This window comes from Gymnoscopelus braueri (assembly GCF_963280865.1).
Source record: "Gymnoscopelus braueri genome assembly, chromosome: 10".
Classification (NCBI taxonomy): domain Eukaryota; kingdom Metazoa; phylum Chordata; class Actinopteri; order Myctophiformes; family Myctophidae; genus Gymnoscopelus; species Gymnoscopelus braueri.
The window spans coordinates 25,313,440-25,334,449 of NC_137611.1; the positions used below are offsets into that span (position 1 = coordinate 25,313,440).

General features: G+C 37.9%; 2 protein-coding genes across 2 annotated transcripts; both read left to right on the forward strand.

Annotated features, from left to right (window-relative positions):
- The first annotated feature begins 131 nt into the window (after positions 1 to 131).
- abcb8 (ATP-binding cassette, sub-family B (MDR/TAP), member 8) lies at positions 132 to 7,630 on the forward strand. The gene is given in 17 exon segments (XM_080440502.1): positions 132 to 319; positions 1,259 to 1,598; positions 1,695 to 1,850; positions 2,010 to 2,104; positions 2,627 to 2,732; positions 3,460 to 3,621; positions 3,727 to 3,812; positions 3,913 to 4,010; positions 4,156 to 4,261; positions 4,377 to 4,410; positions 4,807 to 4,943; positions 5,331 to 5,425; positions 5,524 to 5,657; positions 6,580 to 6,727; positions 6,848 to 7,098; positions 7,240 to 7,302; positions 7,305 to 7,630. Coding segments are annotated over 17 exon segments (2,130 nt in total). The 5' UTR covers positions 132 to 221; the 3' UTR covers positions 7,326 to 7,630.
- A 2,572-nt stretch (positions 7,631 to 10,202) lies between these two features.
- On the forward strand, positions 10,203 to 19,294 carry cdk5 (cyclin dependent kinase 5). The gene is made up of 12 exons (XM_080440286.1): positions 10,203 to 10,373; positions 10,656 to 10,744; positions 12,114 to 12,181; positions 12,440 to 12,500; positions 12,614 to 12,670; positions 12,835 to 12,930; positions 14,138 to 14,212; positions 14,882 to 14,978; positions 15,088 to 15,157; positions 15,412 to 15,472; positions 16,012 to 16,092; positions 17,192 to 19,294. Exons 1-12 carry the CDS (start codon positions 10,337 to 10,339, stop codon positions 17,276 to 17,278), a joined length of 879 nt encoding a protein of 292 aa, XP_080296412.1. The 5' UTR covers positions 10,203 to 10,336; the 3' UTR covers positions 17,279 to 19,294.
- The last annotated feature ends 1,716 nt before the right edge of the window (positions 19,295 to 21,010 follow it).

The window sequence follows — 21,010 nt, forward strand, 5'->3', positions numbered from 1 at the left end:
TATATAGATGTACGGGCCAAAAAGGGAGAAAATGCAAACACTATGTTGAAGTTCATCCATGACTGTCATTCATGTATCAGGGCTCACATAATCCCAGAGAAATGCACCCTGGGGGTTACTGTAAAGATGGCGGCCTGCATGTTGCTCCTTGGTGAATCCTTCTTCGCTTAGTGATTATAGTTGAACCTAACGAACTTATTCCCCTATGAAATAATCGAAATATGTTCCACTTACTTTGTTGTAGAGTAAGCATCCCTGCAGCAGTGCGGCCACTACACGCGCGATTCAATAAAAGAACAGATTTATGGAATATTTCAAGGTAGGATAACATGGCCCAGAGATTTAGCTAAGTTATTAAATAGATTAACTGTAATAGTTGTCTGTCTAATAGCTGTCGGTAGTAAGTAACACCTTGGCCTGGAGCTTGACCCATTTGACACTGTTATCAAGTAGCTATCAAACCTAATAATAAACATTTCTGCCCATCAGTGAGTGACAATGATATAGAGCTTTGATTGATTGAATACTTTATTAACAGTTTGCGCAAAAAAGCACAGAAAGTACAGTTCTATACAAGGTCTGCTAAAAGGATTAAAAGCCAAGAAAGCACTATGGCTTGTTTCCATTGGGGTCCATGTGTTTTCATTTGGCTTTATCAGCAATTGACAGTAGGCTGGTCCAGATGAATGAATGTCCAGACATCCTGACATGACCTGACCTGTCAGACTGTCTGTAGAATCTTAGGTCATGATTTAAATAAATATAAGGTTTATTTATATATCCAGTGGTGGAAGAAGTACTAATTTTTTTTTACCTAAGTAAAAGTATCAATACTGCATTGTAGAAATACTCTGTAAAAGTATAAGTCCGGAATTCTTGAGTAAAAGTACAAAAGCATTGGTATCAAAATGTACAAAGTAACAAAAGTAGAAAGTACTCATTATGCAGGATGTCCCGCCGTTTCACAAGTTTTCAAATGTATAAAATGTATTAAAATCTTTTGAAAAAAGCAGATCTACTAAGCTCACGCATAGGGCTAAAGTGGGTAATATATGTTTTGTAATAATAATCGAAATCTACAAAGTAACTAGTAACTAAAGTTTTCAAATAATTGTAGTGGAGTAAAAGTATAATATTTGCCTCTGAGTGTAAAAAAATGTAATACTGAAGAAAGTAAAAAATACAGTAGTACAGTAGTTGAGTACATGTACTTAGTTGCTTTACACATCTGTTTATATCCCTTGCTATTTTATTTCAGATCCAGGTTGTATGGATCACCACCAGGGTCCAATGCACACAGCTCCTGTCAACAACGCAGTAATGCTTTTAACCGCATTTGGAGTCTGGGCCAGAGAGTGGTCCGTCAGACCAACACCCGCTCATCAAAACCTCCACCCGGGGCTCTGAAGTATATTCTGGGGCCAGTGGCCCTCACTGTTTCTGCACGGCTATTTGGTCATGTAGCTTATTGTGAGGCAGACGTAAATAATAACATCCCATTGGAAGTTGTAGGCAAAGAGGATGTGCCTGAGTTTAAATGGCATATCCTGTGGGAATTTGTCAAACCTCATCTCTTAGCTCTGATTGGCGCTGTTGTGGTACGCATTAATCAACCTTAAAGCAAAATCTGTGCCTGGAAACTGCTGTGATGTGAATGCGCTTAACTGTCTTGTCATTACTTTTCTTTTGTTCAGCTTGCATTTGGTGCTGCCATCTTAAATATCCAAATTCCCCTGATGTTGGGAAACTTGGTGAATATTGTGGCACGCTACTTGAGTGAACATGCAGGGGACTATGTCCTTGAGATCAGGGCGCCTGCCCTTAAGCTGCTTGGGCTGTATGCTGTCCAAGTAAGTTGATGAAATTATGTGAAATGACAATTAGAGCCAACAGCATGTCATTACTGTTCCATTTTTCTGCATCGTTGATTTAACAACACAATTCTGATTAATAATAAACAATGGTGAACATGATCATGGCATTGCTTAATTATCAACTATTTCATGCAGGGTCTGTTAACTAGTGGCTACATCATCCTGCTGTCCAGAGTTGGGGAGAGAGTTGCAGCAGACATGAGGAAGACCCTTTTCGCTTCTTTACTGAGGTACCTTCTCCCAGTAGACTGTAGACTGTGACATCATCCATTCCCATTACAGAGAGTTTGGTGCAACATAAACATTAATGTAGAAATGTATTAGCAATGGGCCATATTCATGAAGCATGTCAGTGCTCTAGATAGGCTACTATCATTCCATCCTCTCATGCAACAAACGCCATGTAACATTTTCTGTGGCTTAATACACATGTAGGAAATGTATTTGCAGCAAGCAACATTATCCTCACGTTCCATCCACTACTTTTTACTAGTAAAAAATGCTGCCCAAATGCTGGCCCAATGCACACAATATGGGTAATAAAGGGGACTACATTAGCTGTTTAATAACACACAGAACAGAGCAAAATTAGCTTAACTTATGAGCAAAATTTAACGTTTACATTGGGATGCTATGGGTATGTTTAAAAAATATATGTTAAGTTAAACCTTAAAGCTGTCAATAGAATTGTCCACAGTGAAGACCTGGGATTGACCACAGTAATGGTCACCATGCCTGTTACTTTTTCATAGGCAAGATGTGGCTTTCTTTGATGCCAATAAGACTGGTCAACTGGTGAACCGCTTGACTGCTGACATTCAGGAGTTCAAGTCATCTTTTAAATTGGTCATTTCTCAGGTATGATGTTATGTGCCTGCAGATAAAGCTTGTGTGTGTGTGTGTGTGTGTGTGTGTGTGTGTGTGTGTGTGTGTGTGTGTGTGTGTGTGTGTGTGTGTGTGTGTGTGTGTGTGTGTGTGTGTGTATGTGCGCTTGTGTGCGTGTGCGTGCGTGTGTGCGTGCGTGTGTGTGTGTAAAGTCATTCCTATATTAGATTTGATTTGATGGACTGCAAAATGACGTTAATGACAATTGCTGCTACTGTTTTCTACCCAAGCAGCAACATCTACTCTGGCTTTTGTGGGCACCCCAGTCCGTCTTTAAGTTGCTTGATTCAAGATTAAGATATTTGATATAAGGTTTTATCAGACACACCCCTCCTATATAAACCCATTGTAACTTCAAACTCCATTTTGACCATGTCCTAATGTACAGTATGTTGTTGTCCTTCTAATGTATGAGGGGGCTGTGTTTTACTTGTTGCATTATACGTTTTTTTTTTATAAAAAAGGAATTAAAAAACACAGCCAATATCAGTCACCAGAACCAGGGACTTGTGTTTTCAATGAGTCTACATGGTTAAAATCCATATATATTGAATCAAGCAACTTAAAAACTTTTGGGGTTTGGGGTGCACACAAAAGCCTGAGTAGATGTTAAAATTACCCCAGAAGTTACCCCGGAAGTATTTTAAAGTGAAATACCCCTTTAAGTGTTCTAATTATTGGTCGTTTTACATTTTTACAGGGCCTACGGAGTGCTACACAGACAGTTGGCTGTTTTGTCTCCCTTTACTTCATCTCCCCCAAACTCACTGGCTTGACCGTAGTCGTCCTGCCCTGTCTAGTGGGAGCAGGGGCTTTTATTGGCTCATTCCTTCGCAAGCTGTCACGTTTGGCTCAAGAACAGGTGTGACAGAGTCCTCCAGAATAATTTTGCCTCATTTTGTTGTCATTCTGTTGTCTGAATCAATTGATAGTGACAGCGTCTTGACCGTGCTGTATGGAACTTTAGGTGTCGAAAGCGACAGGTGTGGCAGACGAGGCACTTGGCAACGTGCGGACAGTGAAAGCCTTTGCCATGGAAGAGCGAGAGCTGCTGTAAGTGAGATTTGTATAATGTATGTACTGAGGATATTTGTGCATCTGTTAAATATTTCAAGTTGCATTGTATTATTTTTCTTTATTTTTTTCTTTATAGGTTATATGCATATGAAGTGGACAAGTCGTGTGAGATGAATGAAACTCTTGGTACAGGGATTGCTGTTTTCCAGGGCATGTCAAATGTTGCCCTAAACTGTGAGTGCATCTCTTTCTGTAAATTGAACATTTTGATCTGCAGATTGTTTCCGCGTCACATTTTTCAGCTGACTGTTCAGTTCTGCTATTTTTGGCATAAATTTGAGATTACTGTGTCATCATTATTTTGATGTTGTTCACACAGGTATTGTTCTAGGAACAATCTTTGCCGGAGGATCTATGATGGCTGGTAATGAATTGTCCCCTGGAGACCTCATGTCTTTCCTTGTAGCCTCTCAAACGGTTCAGAGGTAAGAGGTAGTTCCGCGTGATCATTGGGAATCATTGCACAGTACCACTGTGTACAAAGAAGTGATCATCTTGTAATCTGACATACTGTAGTTAATTTGTACTCTCTACCCTCAGGTCTTTGGCTGGCATCTCTATCCTTTTTGGACAGGTGAGTGAAAAAAAAAGAATGAATCTGTGTTAAATGTGTAGAAATGCAGTACATGGAGTGACAGTAACGTACACATGCAAGTAGTATGAATTTAGGGTTGCAACAGCTAATCGAAGTAATTGATTAACATTGATTCTAATAAAATAATATATTTAGCAAAATACCCCAAATTATTGTATTTATTTATTTCAGCAATTTTAAATATATACTGTAGTACAGTGGCATAAATGGAATGTGAATTCCAATAGGGCTGCAACAGTTAACCACTTTCAACCTGATGTCCCTATTTTGAGCATGTTATTATGGGAAACTTTTCAAGCAATTAAAGAAATTGCAGATCAACGCATTGCATTGTGACACACAGATTTATTTTTCTGTCCAACATTTCCTGTATAGATGGTGAGAGGCATGAGTTCTGGTGCTCGGATTTTTGAGTATCTGGCTTTGGAGCCTTCTATACCAAACTCTGGGGGAGGACGTATTCCATACAGTTCTCTTATGGGAAGGGTTGACTTTGTGAACATTTCATTCAGGTAAGAACATTTGCTTTATTAAACATTAAAGGAATACTTCACCTTTGCTCAACCTATCAATCCTCCTCACTAATGTTAATTTCTGTCTAATGACTCAGTGTCTCACAGGTTAGCTGTGGATAGTTTCCATTTTATGGAACCTACATTTCTCTTCCTGGACAACATGCTAAAATAGTAGCTAAAGTTGTAGCATCAATAACCTTTAGAAAGAACTTTGAATCATCCGAGGTAATGTCATTGGCATTTGTGAGCTATCCTCAGTCCATCTCTGAGGCATTAGTGAGCAGGACCGATATACAGAGATTAGATTAGAAAAAAAGGTCATTTGTTAATATACATTTTCTGTGTAACATTCATATATGTTATTTCTTATGTGGATGTTTATAGCTATCCAACCAGACCTGGACATGAGATCTTGAAGAACTTCAACTTAACACTACCCCCTTGTAAAACTATTGCTATTGTTGGCGAATCTGGGGGAGGTAAGTACATATTCAGCTTGTGATCACAATCTTTCTGCATGCCAAAACTCATTTGATCAAGTGTGTGTAAATGTTTTATCCCATGTACTGGAACGCAGGAAAGTCCACAGTGGCGTCCTTGATGGAGCGTTTTTATGATCCAACCAGTGGTGTTATTATGTTGGATGGGCTTGACGTACGGACACTTGACGCATCCTGGCTCAGAGGACAAGTTATTGGCTATATTAATCAGGTAATAATCATTTATCAACTTTGTGTTTGGGTAATATTCCATACAGCCATTCACGTAGTTGTATTTATAAAACAAATAAAGTGAAAGGTAATACAAATGTTACGCTTTTCCGACCAAATTTATCATGAAAATTCTGTTATTGACAAGTTCTGGTTTGTCTCATTCAACGTCATAAATGCACCAGATATGGGCCCGGATGTCCACCATAACATTACAAATAAAAGTAAAGTAAAAATGTCTGTCATCTTATCAGTCGTGGCTTTTGCCAGCAATGAGAGTGTTCCATAGACTGTAAAAGTGCTTTGTGAAGTAACTGTGAGTAGCTCTTTCTCACTCTCTCTCACACTCACTCTACCTCTGTCCATCGTCCTCTCCCAGGCGCATGCTTTCCAGAAGCAATACATTACAACTATCCAAATCGATGACAATAACTGTTTTGGGATTGCTTGCGATTATGAAAAGGCATGGGGCTTGGGGATTTTAATTACCAAAAAGTTTTAATTACCTTGGACAACTTCTCTTTTCTTTGGATTCTGGATCTTTGTTCGCACAATGTGCTTGTAAATTATTGCTATGGTTCGCAGTTCACAGAGTCATTTTTAGAGGCAAATGAGAGTGAAATACTCACACTGTAGAGCCCTGGTCACCTTATTTCCTCTTCCCTCAAATCAGAAGTAGCTCTCTCATACAGTAGCATGGTGCCAGAAAATGAGCAAAAATTTGCATTAGCGTTTCCATCACTGCCAATCGAAGCTGGAGCCGATAAATACAGAGTAATTCGTCCCGGGAATGAATGCTGATTGTAACCTTTCCCACTAAAGACAAAAGCCAGATGTTGGTGAGTTTCAGAGGGTTTTTTGTTTAGTGGTAAAGGGGGTTTAGTACAGCAGTTACCTGTTTTGTTGTATACCTGTCTTTGCAGGAGCCAGTGTTGTTTGGCTCCTCTGTGATGGAGAACATACGCTTTGGGAAGCCCGGGGCCTCTGATGCAGAGGTCATCAACGCTGCCAAGCAGGCCAATGCTGACCGCTTCATCACAAGTTTCCCAGATGGCTATAACACTGTGGTTGGTATGTACGCTAATTCACATTTTTGAACACCTGATTTAAAATGTTGTATGCCATATGAACACCAGTGTTCTAGAAGATTCAAATGTATTGACACTTTGCCTTTTCTCTGTGGATGCCTAGGCGAACGTGGTGTGACACTTTCAGGTGGTCAAAAACAGCGCATTGCCATCGCCCGTGCCTTGATTAAAAACCCCACCATTCTGGTGTTGGACGAGGCCACTAGTGCTCTGGACGCAGAGTCGGAGCGAGTGGTGCAAGAGGCTCTGGACAGGGCCACCAAGGGTCGCACGGTGCTCATCATCGCCCATCGACTCAGCACTATTCAGGGGGCCGACCTCATCTGTGTCATGAGCAATGGCCGTATTGTGGAGGTGAGGAAGCAGACAGATCATTAGAGGAGTCTTGCACGTTTTATTGCCTTGCTAGTTTCTATAAGGCTGACTGGTGCTTTATTATTGTACTGCATAATGTACAGCAGCAGTTAGATGTAACATCTATTTATTTTTTTCAAGGCTGGGACACATCTGGAGCTGCTAAGCAATGGAGGACTATATTCTGATCTGATCCGCAGGCAAACAGAAATGAGGGACAGAAATGACCAAGAAAAATAAATGGTGTGCGATAGAAATACTGTCAATTAAATGTCATTTTAAAAGGCAATGGGAAGTCTTGCAGATGAACAATAGTATGTAAGTAGGTACTCTAACTCTAGTAATGGTCAAAATCCATTTATACCGTGGTGAATGTATATTGTAGTTGGTACCTTCTGGTGTTCAATGGGGGTTGATTATTGTTCATGAACACTGTTGTACAGTATTTAATTTAAAGGTTTGTGCAGGGTTCTTTTGCCATGTCCTGCATAGAATTATTGTTTTGATAAAGAACATAATGTAATCATCAATAAATCAGACTTTTAAGTAAAAAAAACAATGTGTTTGTTTCCCTTTTAAGTGCTACTGTATGACACATGGACAGTTTTCTTTTAGATAATCAGTGTAGCTGAGTAATGTTACCTGGATGAAATCTACCTAATGCGAAGTAGAGGTGCAACATGTAATGGGCTATAAAAAGCCTTGTACTCAAACTACACACAATATAAAGATCACCTGCTATTTAATATCACCTGATAGCTGAGTGGTTAGGGCGCATACCACATGTGCTCTAATTGCTCAGTGGGTCTAGTAATGCCTGACAGTGGACTATTTTCTGCATTTTACTCCTCCCATTTATCCATGTTTCCTGGCTCTCTTCACTGTGACTATCAAATATAGGCTCAGAAAAGTCCCCTAAAAATAACGTTAAAAGAAGAGGAAGACTGGGGAGTAATTGTGGAGAAGAGAGGGACACAGATTAAAGGCATAAGTTCTAGCCCAATATTTGCATGGCAATGCTAATTATTTGTACACTCACTGTTATTGTATTGTAGATACTGTCACCACCATTGCCTCAGAATCATGCTAACGTTATCCCAAGATAATTTGCAGTACTGTTGACAAAATGGAGACATCATGACTTGTACGGATGCATCACCATGTTGCTAATGTCTCCAACAGTGGAGTTTGACATGGAAAGCAGCCTATGGCCTCCAGATGTCACTGTTATTCAAATCAAACTAGTCTTGCATTGTCTATTTTCTTGATATTGTATATTGTACTGTGTATTTTTGAACAAAAACAGGTTCAGTGATGCTTTCCTCCTTGAGTAAATTGAAGCCATAAGTTACATTTATTTGTCAAATCAACTTATTAAGTTTCAGATATTTCTTAGGACACATTTCCCTTACTATGCAATGTGTAGGTTCTTATTGAACTGCAAACTAGGGGAGCAACAGTTAATCAAACTAATCTATTTCATTGATTATAAATATATTTTGATAGATTATAAATATTTTTTGCAGGGTTTTGTTTTGCAAGTAGAAAATAACTTGTGGTTAATTGATTATTTGATATACAGAATGTATGTATATATATATATATATATATATATATATATATATATATATATATATATATATATATATATATATATATATATATATATATATATATACACACACACACACACACACACACACACACACACACACACACACACACACACACACACACACACACACACACACACACACACATTGTTTTAAACACATTTCTCAATTATTTGATTAACTGAAAAAGTAATCAATAGAATAAGTGCTAAGAAGATTATTAATAGCTGCAGCCTTACTGCAGACAACAAATGTCTCATATATATATATATATATATATATATATATATATATATATATATACATACATACATACATACATACATACATACATATATATATAACCCTGACATCCCTAAATTTATTTTGGGCACATGTCAAAAAGAGTGACACTTTTCTGAGCTGCTATTTTCAAAAACATCTTGGAGAAAAAGTGGAAAATGTTGAAATATTCTAACAACACAAAACATTTTCAGATGGGGATTGGTGGGTGGACTAATACATATTAATTTGGGGGTCCTTGACATGACAATGTTTGAGAACCACTAGTTTTAAACAACATTAGGAAACAAGCCCAAATAAGCTCCACTGATCATGTTCAACCCAGATTTGGCACAAACAAGGGAATGAACTCTCTCATGCTATGCAACAAAAATGTGGAATGCCCTACTAAAAGGAGTAAAGTGAACCCAACTCACTTTCAAAACTGCCCTAAAAGAACAACTTTAGGAGGCTGCAATTCCAAACTGGCCCATTAACCTACAACCCCCCCACCCCACTTCTATGTACTGTTTCCATGTATTTTCTAAATAAGTTATTCAATCATTCAATCAAAGCAACTACACTTTAGAAACAAACACAAATAAGCTACTACACTTTAGAAACAAGCCCAAAAACCGGCAACCCGCAACTAACCAATATTTACAAGCAACTTTACAGAAAAACAAACCCAAAGCCGCTTATAATAAGCGGACATGGTAACACTATCTGGGTGCAATTCATCATTTAGCCTCTAGATGTCAAGTTTGCATATCCAACCAGCCGTGTCGCGAGATTAAAAGTCAACGCTGACTTGAAGCCAGCGTTGCCATGTCCGCTTATTATAAGCGACTTTGGGCTTGTTTTTCTGTAAAGTTGCTTGTAAATATTGGTGGTTTTGGGCTTGTTTCTAAAGTGTAACGTTGCTTATTTGGGCTTCTTAAAATAAAATAAAAATTATATATATATATATATATATATATATATATATATATATATATATATATATATATATATATATATTATTATTTTAAATTTTTATTATAAAGCTGATTCTGATTTATGGACCCCCGAATTAATTTTGTCCCTAACCCCAATCTGAAAATGTTTCCACATATTCTACTTTTTTTTTTTCAATAGGTTTTGAAAATAGCCTACAATATCCTTTCAAATCGCCGCTCTTAAATCGCTTCTTTTGGTCTTGTTTCTCTCACAAGATCTGGCAACACTGCTTGAAGCTGCAATAACTAAGTGCCCAATGCCCATAGCTCTAAGCTAACATTAGCTAGCAAAACATCAAACCCAAACCTGGAGTTTTGCGCGGTTACTTGTTTACTGGCTGTATAGGCTAGTGTTATTGGCCAAACATGCAGAAATATGAGAAGCTTGAAAAAATTGGAGAGGGTAAGATCCATTACTGCTTTTTTTTTTTACTCCACAAAGCTAACGTTTGCTTTAGCTAGCTACTAGCTAGCCCAGTTAGCTTATTGCAGGGTAACATCACTAGCAGGATAATTGTACTGACTAAACTAAACTGAGGATAACGACTGATTGTGTCATTTATTTAATGACAATGAAAGTAACAACGATCGCACAGTGTGAGAGGATGTCTGCTTTTTGTCAGCGTTATAACGTTAGTCATCATTATGTCATTCATCGCTAATTTATTTTGTCTTCCTAATTAAGGTACTTATGGTACTGTGTTCAAGGCAAAAAACAGAGAAACCCACGAAATCGTGGCTTTGAAAAGGGTGAGACTGGATGACGACGATGAGGTATGAATGCATGAATAATAAACACACTGAGGCAGTGGTGGAAAGTAACTAAGTACATTTACTCAAGTACTGTACTTAAGTACAATTTTGAGGTACTTTTACTTTCCTGGAGTATTTCCAATTTGCAATACTTTTACTTCTACTCCACTACATCTCAGAGAAAAAATGTTTACTTTTACTCCACTACAATTATTATAAAAAATTAGTTAGTAGTTACTTTGTAGATTTTGATTATTATTACAAAACATACACCCACTTTAGCCCATTTCTTCCATTTGAAAATAGCCGATCTACAAGCTCACAATGTGTCGCTATGCGAGCTTATGTAGATCTGCTATTTCAAAAGATTTTTAAACATTTGAAACTTGTGAAATGGGACATTCTGCATAATGAGTACTTTCTACCTTTTGTACTTAAAGTACATTTTGATACCAATGCTTTTGTACTATCTACATTTTGAATTCCAGACTTTTATTAGAGTGTTTCTCCATTGCAGTATTGATACTTTTACTTAAAGTAAAAACATTTAGTACTTTTTCCACCATTGTTGACTATAGCCCTAGTCTGTGATCTTACATACATTTCATGTATTCCAAATACACAGTCATTAGATCGCTCTAACCACCGCGTTGTGAGCAGCACGATCTACGCGGTGTAAAACTGCTCTAAACTCTGTCTGTACTCACCCAATAATTAATTCCTAAGACCTGGAGTCAGATTTGTCCTCTAGTTTCATATCCATTTGGAAGTTCTGCCAGAAAACGTGTGTTTAGTCAAATATCTCCACTTTTCCACAAGCTGCACACAGACGACTTTCTGTACGGGCGAGGGACCTGGGATGAGTGAAACAAACTTCATCACAAATTGACACAGGGAAGCACAAACAAATGGGGCACACAATTGACAGGTGTGTTGTGATTGGAGCGGGGTAATGAATCACACCACCTGCCAATTGTGTGCCCCAAACATTTGTGCTTCCCAAAGGAAGTTTAGATACATTCAGTCCTGCACTCATTACAGGCCTCTCGCCCGTACAGAAAGTCGTCCGTGTGCAGGTCATGGAAAAGTGGAGATATTTGACTAAACACACGTTTTCTGGCAGAACTTTCAAGTGGATATGAAACTAGAGGACAATATCTGACTCCAAGTCTTAGGAATTAATTATTGGGTGAGTACAGACAGAGTTTAGAGCGGTTTTACACCGCGTAGATCGTGCTGCTCACGACGCGGCGTTTGGAGCGATCTATGACTGTGTATTTTGGAATACATGAAATGTATGTAAGATCACAGACATTCTAGGGCTATGTTGACTATAGCTGTCGAGCGTTAGCAGGCATGTCCATTTCATTTGAGCTGTTGGTTCTTTCAGGGGGTGCCAAGTTCTGCACTGCGAGAAATATGTCTCCTGAAAGAATTGAAACATAAAAACATTGTCAGGTCAGTATTTTTTGGGGTCAGAAAATGTAAGATTGTTTCAGTAATGTTTGTATCTTAAGCAGTTGACGTTAAAATAGTGGTTCACACTGTCAGGTGTATAGTAGTAATAGCCTTGGATCAAGACGATCATAGATGTATTTTATTGACTTTGAAATGTGCAGATATGCAAATGTCAAAACCGATAAAATGCATCTATGATCGTCTTGATCCAAAGCTAGTACAGCGATATTCATGCAGAATGTTCTTGTTTTTTCCCAGGCTACATGATGTTTTACACAGTGATAAGAAGTTAACCTTGGTTTTTGAATATTGTGATCAGGTAAGAGAACCTGTCTCATTCTCACTCACAGTTGTGTGTTGTGTTGGTCTTTATGTTGAGGAGCATCAATAATTGTAACTGAATGAGATTTAATTTGAGACTCCTAATTCCAGGATTTGAAGAAGTATTTTGACAGTTGCAATGGGGATCTAGATCCCGAAACTGTGAAGGTGAGACATTGTACATTTTAACTGACAGTGATTAGATTGGCATAGTTTCCAGATGGTTGAGCTGAATTTGCATGCAGGAAGTCAACATGTAAACAATATTTGATTATAGGTTAGCATTCAATTACTTTCTGTACTGAAGCTTTGACTTTCTCTCTCATGTGCAGTCATTCATGTACCAGCTATTGAAGGGCCTTGCGTTCTGTCACAGTCGAAATGTTCTCCACAGAGACCTTAAGCCACAGAATCTCCTCATAAACAGAGTGAGTATAATGCTGGTGAACCTTGACAGTTCGGGTAGCTATTATTCATTGCTGTGTGTGGAGGCAAATCATTTATTTCCCCATGCTTATATGTTGAAGGCCCCGAAGAAGGACACATGTTAATTCTTTCTGTGTGAATCATGACTTATTGTTCGAGTCAATGTACAACCAAATTCAAAACACATTGTCACAGCTATTGCAAAACCTAAGGTGATGAAAAGGTTGTTATTTATTAGGCTTCGTTCAGACTGCAGGCTAATCCAATTTGTTTCTCACATATCAGTTTTGACTGACTGTTCAGACTGATTTGCAAGTGATCAGATCAGATCAGTGTATTCAGACATCATAGACCTACGGTATCGGCATAGGTTGCTGTGGTAACGATGTAACAACATGCTGTAGGCGTGTTGTTACATTGTACGACATGTCGCTCCACGAAAATAGAATAATCTCTTCAAGCTTCACAACGTGTTGCACCGTGAATCCGTGATAATGGCTGTTTGGAATTTGGTTGTACATTATCTTGAGCAATAGCTCATAAAATTAGAAATCATGCTTGAGTGTACAGACTGAGACAAATCTTTAGAAATCTGATTTGATTTGCATTTTAACTCTCTCAGTGCCAAGACCCGAGTTATCCCGAGTTTTAGGGTTATACCCTCAGTGCCAGAACGAGAAATCCAGAGTTAAATTATTATTATTATTATATATTTTTTTTAAGTGTTCAGAACCCAAGATATCATTATCTGAAGATTTGCAGCTCCATCCACTCTTTGTTTAACCTATAACTGAAAAAGGCTGTATCTCGCTTCCTAAGCACTTTTTTTTTTCTTTGAAAAAACTAAACAAAATTGGCAAAGTTCGCAATATTTTTTTTTTTTCATTGGCACTGAAAGAGTTAAACGCCTAGGAATGTGGTTCAAGTCTCATTCATACAAATCAGTTTCTTTTCTTTTCTTTTTTTTTTGCGGTTCAGACGTGACAAAATAAATCTAATCCCAATCTCGATAGGCAAAAAAAATCGTATTCGGGCTGCCACTCTCTCGACATAACCTTAGTGTCTGTCTTATTGATTTACCATCACTGATGTCTATCGTTGGTGCCTTGCATGGCTTCCTCCGCCATCGGTGTGTGTGTGAATTACTTTGTAAAGTGCTTTGGAGAAAAGTGCTATATAAATGCAGTCCATTTACCATCCTATCTCCAGAATGGGGAATTGAAGTTGGCTGACTTTGGGTTGGCTCGAGCCTTTGGGATCCCAGTGAGGTGTTACTCTGCCGAGGTATGTATTTTCTGTTGGAGAGACGGGGATACCCCCCCTGTTACTGACCAAAGACTTGTGACTCGATAGCAATGGTTACTTTGGGAAAATTGAGCTATTTAACACTTATTTTAACAGAAAGGTTTCACTTACACCACCTTTTTTAACTAATTCAATCCGGGAACGCATCTACAAAATGTCTTCTAAATCCCAACAGTTTTCTGAAAAAACTTATGTTGCTATATCAGTGGTTCTCAAACCTTTTCATGTCCAGGACCCCCAAAAGCTATATGTATTTGGTCGCGGACCCCCATCTGAAAATATTTTATCCCAGGGGCCCCCAGAAGCAAAAAAAAATCCCTTTTTAAAAATATATACATTCATAGATTTGCACACATTTTCAAGATTTTTCAAAAATAGCCAAATTATAAAATAATGGTTATAGCTAAAATCTAAAATGACACAGATGTGTTCCCGGATTGAATGGGTTAATCTGACGAATCGTTGTTGAAGGAATATACCCGTCTCTTTTTGTAAATGTATTATGATCAATGATTACAATCCCTACCTTTTTTATATTACAGTGTATATATATATATACTTCAGTAAAACGAGCTCAAATATGAGTAACACCGAAGGATGTGGGCAGGGGTGTAATGAAGCATCTGTGCTCTTCTGGTTGATGTCTAGGTGGTGACATTATGGTACAGGCCTCCAGATGTTCTCTTCGGTGCTAAACTGTATTCTACCTCAATTGACATGTGGTCTGCTGGTTGCATTTTTGCAGGTTTGTCATTGATCGTTAGCACATTATGTTATATAATGAAACCGTGTTTTAACGGCCAGAACCTGAAGTGTGAATCATTTACTGTTTTTGATCTCAATGTGATATTTAGAGTTGGCAAATGCAGGGAGACCCCTATTCCCTGGGAATGATGTGGATGACCAGTTGAAGAGAATCTTCAGATATCCTTTTGACATTATTAGTAAATATGTACTTGCTAGGCTTAGTAATATATTTTTATATTTAGTTTGAAATCTGATTAGGACTTTGTAGTTAGATTAAATAAATTGTTCACCCAAACATGGGCGAGTAGATGATGACGAGATGCAAACTTTTGCATGTGCTATTCCACCAAGGCCGACTGTCTAATTATGATAGCGTTACATGTGTAAGTTTGAAGTCGGTTGTGAAAGCTTTCCCTTAACTCTATGCTTACATTGTTGGGTACACCAACTGAAGAACAGTGGCAGACAATGACAAAACTCCCAGATTACAAGGTAAACCTTTGATGCCATTCACCAGACCGGCAAGTGTGTCACCGCCAAAGCCGTGCCCTGGAAATACTCCATAGGCTTACAATGGTGATGATTCCTCCAAAAAGGAGCGAGGCCTTGCGTTGACATGATGCCGGTCTGTTGTATATACTGTATTATCCAGAGCCTATGTTGGGCCAAAGCTGTTGAGCAGCTGGCTCATCGTTGTGGGTGCAAAACCGTAAATTTTCAGAAAAAAATAACCTGTGTTCCAATGGGTCCAATATTGTTATTTAGTCACAATTTCTTGTTATACTTCTCATTGGTTAAATATTTATAAAAGCCACAGACAGACTTAACCACTTTCACAGATCTACAAGCTCATAGTGCATCGCATATCGGTGTGTTGTTGGCTTGTAGCTCGGCTACTTTCACTACTTTTGTGCGACACTTGTACGATGAAGTAGAGCATTAATTTACGGTATGTTTCTTCTTGACAGCAATGATATATTTTAATGATCTTTGACTGAATTGCTGCTTTCTGCACCTCTCTCCACCTATAGCCGTACCCAATGTATCCAGCTACCACCTCGCTGGTGAACGTGGTCCCCAAACTAAGTAGCACAGGACGGGATCTATTGCAGGTAATATGTTTTTAAATTATAATAACTTTGATCTTTGTATCATAAGCACGCACAGATGGGTGATAAATTAAAGAAAGTGTTTTGGTAAGGTGTTCATACCATGAAGACAGAGGACTTTATGTAGAACCATTGGTTGTTTTTGCTTCACACACTTGTGTGCTGCTTTATCCTTAAAACTTTATCTGGAGGTTGTATGATTTGCAGTGACTCTTGCCTCTATGGAGACAAATGGACCCCATAACAGAGCCCTCACTGTAGGGGTCAAACATTCAGGCCTGTACCGTTCTCTTGGTGTATGCCAGAATATGCGGAAGGATGACTCATTTGACCACAGTTTTCTACATCTTTGTAGACCAGTGCCTCTAGTTTTTAACTTTCAAATGTGTATTCATCTTTGTAATGAGGGGTTTATGCACTGCAAACCTACTCTAACATTCCTCTACATCCGTCCCCATGGTCTTTCTCAGTCAGCTGATGAAGAGTTGCTCTTCTGTTTTTCACATAATAATCACATTAATGCAAGAGCATCAGTCATTGAATGTGTACGGACCTTATTTACTGATTTTTTTTCCCCCCACAAATGCAGATGTCACTGTTCCTATTGAAACAGTAACCAGTTGAATAGTCTTTCTGTGACTGAAGCTCCTGCCACCCATGCCCCAATAATGAACCCTCTTTCTTAATCACTTACAGTAGATCTTGCCATCTTGATCCAAAATTTTGTTCAACTGGGCCCGCGTAGCATTTTTATACATGCCACAGAAGTTGCCACTTGCCACAAAGATGATGGGAGTTTAATTGCTTAATTGTATCGTGCAGTACACCTGTGTGGAAGCATACATTTGTTTTTTTGCTCCACTAATTCTTACAGATTTGTCCTTTAATTTGTCACCCGTCTGTATATAGCTAATGTTCAAGTTTCTCTATATGTCTACAAGAACATAATTTAGATAACTATAGCTAGCTTAAATATTCTTTCTGTGGATAGAAGGATTGACTGCACAAGGCGTCTTCCCCCGCATTTGATCATCTGGATATATGTATATACACAGTACGTATGGCTGTGCATTGTACTAATAGTTCCTTTGTTCTTGCCCAGAATCTGTTGAAATGCAATCCAGTCCAAAGGATCTCTGCCGAAGAGGCCTTGCAGCACCCCTACTTTGCTGATTTCTGCCCTCCATAAATGCTTAATTGCCATCTACTGAACCACAGCTGCCATAATCAAATCGTCCTTCACTCTGGGGTCATTAGGACCAGTCCATACAATAATACTCCCCTGCATTTCACTCTGTTGTGCCTCCTTGTGGAACAACGTCCTGGTGGCCAAGGTTTTAGTTGGGTGCAAGGCAAGCCAGTCTGTCTTTTTTTTGGTCTCGCTAGGTATGTATTCTTTTGAACCCACAAACGTGGTAATCATGCAGAAACAACAAATCTAACCCTGTAGGATCTACAGTTCTCAACCACAAAGCCCTCATTTTCTCCATGATAACAAATTTCAATGTGTGCTGTTCACTCCATTTGAGTCAAACAGTGAGCTATCAAAATACGCTGTCACCTCAAATGTCTAGATGCATCTCTTACTTAATGTTACATTGAGAACCTAGTCAAAAATGTATACTGTTAGCAAACACAAATGTATGTAATGTGACAGCTTTTTTAGTTATATTGTAATTGTTCACGTTTATGAAACGTCAATATTATTGTTCTTAAAGTCATAATGTGCAACATCATTTATTTCTTTTGGCAACATTTCTATTAGCTCCGTTGTCATTACAGCATCAGCCTGTGGTCTGTTAGAACTGCGATTCCCAGAATTCAGTTCAAAAGTAAACCAGAAACTGTTCCAAAACAAATTCTGTCCTAGCGCCAGGGATATTTAGGAAAATAATGTCAGAAACGGTATGTATTAACATTTCCGGTGCCTGCGTAATTTTGGCGTAAGTGTCAGAGGCAGACACTCGTGACTAAATTGTGTTTAGAGAAGTTGTCAAAAAACACATTTATGTGGAATGGTTATTGTGAACAAATATACCAGTGAAGTAAATCAAAAAGCAGCAGGGATTTGTCAGAGATTCACTGCTACACTCAAGCACAGCACAGAATATATTGGTTTACTACTTACGTAATTATTTTAAAAAGAAATGACTGAAAAGACAGACAGACTTGTATTATATTCTGTGTAGTGTGTACACAACATTTTCCACTGCTTTTAATAAACGATTGTATAATATAATTGGAAAGTGGAAAAAATAGAACGTATTTCTCAGGCTTTATTTTGTTTTGTTTTTGCACTTTGTAAAATGGCAGTTCCATTCTACAGTAAATAATTTGCGTATATCAAGTATGTTTAACACTGAGAGACAGGTGGTTAATGAATGGGCCAACATAGATTCAGAGAGGACCATGAGTGAGTTGTTGCGTTATTCTTTTAACATGATCTTTTCTCATCCCGATATGTTTTAGCTTATTAAAGCTGCTTAATAGCTTTTGTAATAGTGAGAGGTGAAAAAAGCCACTGACTGACACCTGTATTCTCATTTAATGATTGTTTTGCACCACTTGCTATACAGTATGTGTATTTTGGCCACTTAATTTGGTTACAAGCTTACAAAATCTGCAGTGTTATTTTACTTCTGTTTTATTGTTACTTCCCAAAAACGCCTATATTACGAGTTGTCTTTGTGAAGTCGTTAAATAGGGGAATGGTTTATTTTCATTTTGCTGATGTAAGACAAGAAAGGAATGCATGTATTTATTGATAATTGAATGTTGGCTTTTTTTGCATTGTCTTTTTTTTCTATATACAACAGCTTTTCATTTGGTACAGAGGCTCTTCATTAAGTAATGAAACATGACACTCAGATCTACAGGCATTTATATGCCTATTTGTAGTATTCATAATCATGGATGAAGTTATGATTTTATCATTAAAATCATGGGATTTTCATTTGTATTTAATTACCTCATTGGGTACAAGATGGCTAAAATGAGGCTGTAATCCTGCAGCAGTTTGCATTAAATAGCGCTTTAATTATACAAATAAAAATGTTGAATGAAGAGTGGATTTTGCACTTTCCTAGTATTCCTCTTGTGTTTCATTAGTAGAACTTGGGTCATGTATTTGGACGAATACTGTCTGTGGTCTTATTTTCAACCACAATGGTTCAAAAATTCAATAAAGTGGCCACAAATACACCAATTTACCTGTGTCTGAAAGTCATGTACATTTGGTCATAATTAGTGCAACAGGCTATCGCACTTGACTAAATGTATTGGAGTTGAATAAAATGTTTCCATAAGACTGAGAATGTTAGACTTCGTTAAGAGTTAACTATTTAATGTGTACCACAGAGTTGAAATCACAAATCTACGATATAATGCACATACAAATTATGTTAACCAGATGAAGCAAGTCCACTGCCCTAGCATTGTTTTCATTAAATATACAAAGTGGGTTGCCAGTAAGAGCCAGTCCTACAGGAGTACATTTCTTGTAATTATGTATCAAATAAATAAATAAAAGCCCATTGCAGTTCTTATCATTAATGTTATACCTTCCCCTTTATTTCACAATCCCAAGCATGGTTTGTGGAGGACTTTTATAAAGATTTAATACATTGTACCTCAGGGCGTGGAGCACAGCCACTTTGTTTCATCAGGCTTCAAAGTACAGACAATACAAAGTAAATATCATGGCTAGTAATACATAGTCAAGAGATACTTGAAATACACAATGGTCATGCAGAAGAAAAAGGGTAATGTGCAATATTGTTAGAACAAAATAATTCAACTTCATTGGCAGACAGATACTGTACTACTACTGTACTAATATTGTCATCTAACTACTTGGCTAAGCACAAACAGTTCAATATGTAATGTTGCTATTTCAGATACTCTTATGTGCTTTGATTGGAAGTAAGGCAGAGGGAGTAGGGGAGGTAATAGCCTGGTGTTATTCATAAATCCTACAGTAATTATATCAGCTAATTCAGTAAGTCTTGTGACAAGCCATTTTTATGCTCATAAAATATGACACTCAAAATGATGGTAACGCAACATCATCAGCATAGCATCACTGTGTAAAATGAATTGGCATCATCGTCTAAATTCTAATTTGCAGCTGTTCAAGCTAATTCAGCAACTGGATAAGCAATTAATTGAAAAAGGGAATTCCAAATCGGCGTTGCAGCTACAAGCTGTACAAATAACTATAGTATCTGAATCAAGGTAGTTATTGCTCACAAGACACTAGCAATTCATAATTTTACCAAACACCCCTGAAAAGTAAACACACTTCCTTTAGGATATAGCCCCTTGGTGAGGTTTGTCTCCACTTGGAGTATGTTCTTATTCCTGATAAAGCTGCAACACACTACTACTATATGCACTGTGTGTACTTTACTACCACAAGGTAGTCACTAACAATGACAGCCAGTTGTTGGCTTTGGAGTGATGGCTAGCCTCCAAGACTTTGTGCTTCACATCAACAGTCATCAAATATAATACAGACAGAACAGTAATAAAGCTACAGTGTTAAGGACACGGTTTGATTAGTATCATACTTCATGTCAAAAAAGATGTCTCCATATTGTCAAAATGAGCTCTTTTAGTTAGCCTAAGGCTATATATATATATACTTCTCGCGTCGACACTTTGTTCAGTTGAAACTACGTCCTGTTTGTCGAGTGATGAAGTATAAACTAGCCTTAAAGCTGTAACTCCAAGTACATCACTGTAGTTTCAAGGAACCTTGAATGACACACAATGCATGGACGGTGGTGAACATTATGAGGAATTAGAGTGACACAAAGATAAAAAGAAAGGTTATGTACATGAACACGATGGTTATATATATAGTTTATTATATTTGATCATTTTTACATCACAAACGGTGTTATTTGTGGCGTATTACATG

Bases quoted from the DNA above. Each gene is read 5' to 3' on its own strand.
- cdk5 (XM_080440286.1), top strand. From the start codon at position 10,337: ATGCAGAAATATGAGAAGCTTGAAAAAATTGGAGAGG. The intron at 12,501-12,613 runs GTAAGAGAACCT...TCCTAATTCCAG, and splicing joins TTTTTGAATATTGTGATCAG to GATTTGAAGAAGTATTTTGA. The intron at 12,931-14,137 runs GTGAGTATAATG...TCCTATCTCCAG, and splicing joins AGAATCTCCTCATAAACAGA to AATGGGGAATTGAAGTTGGC.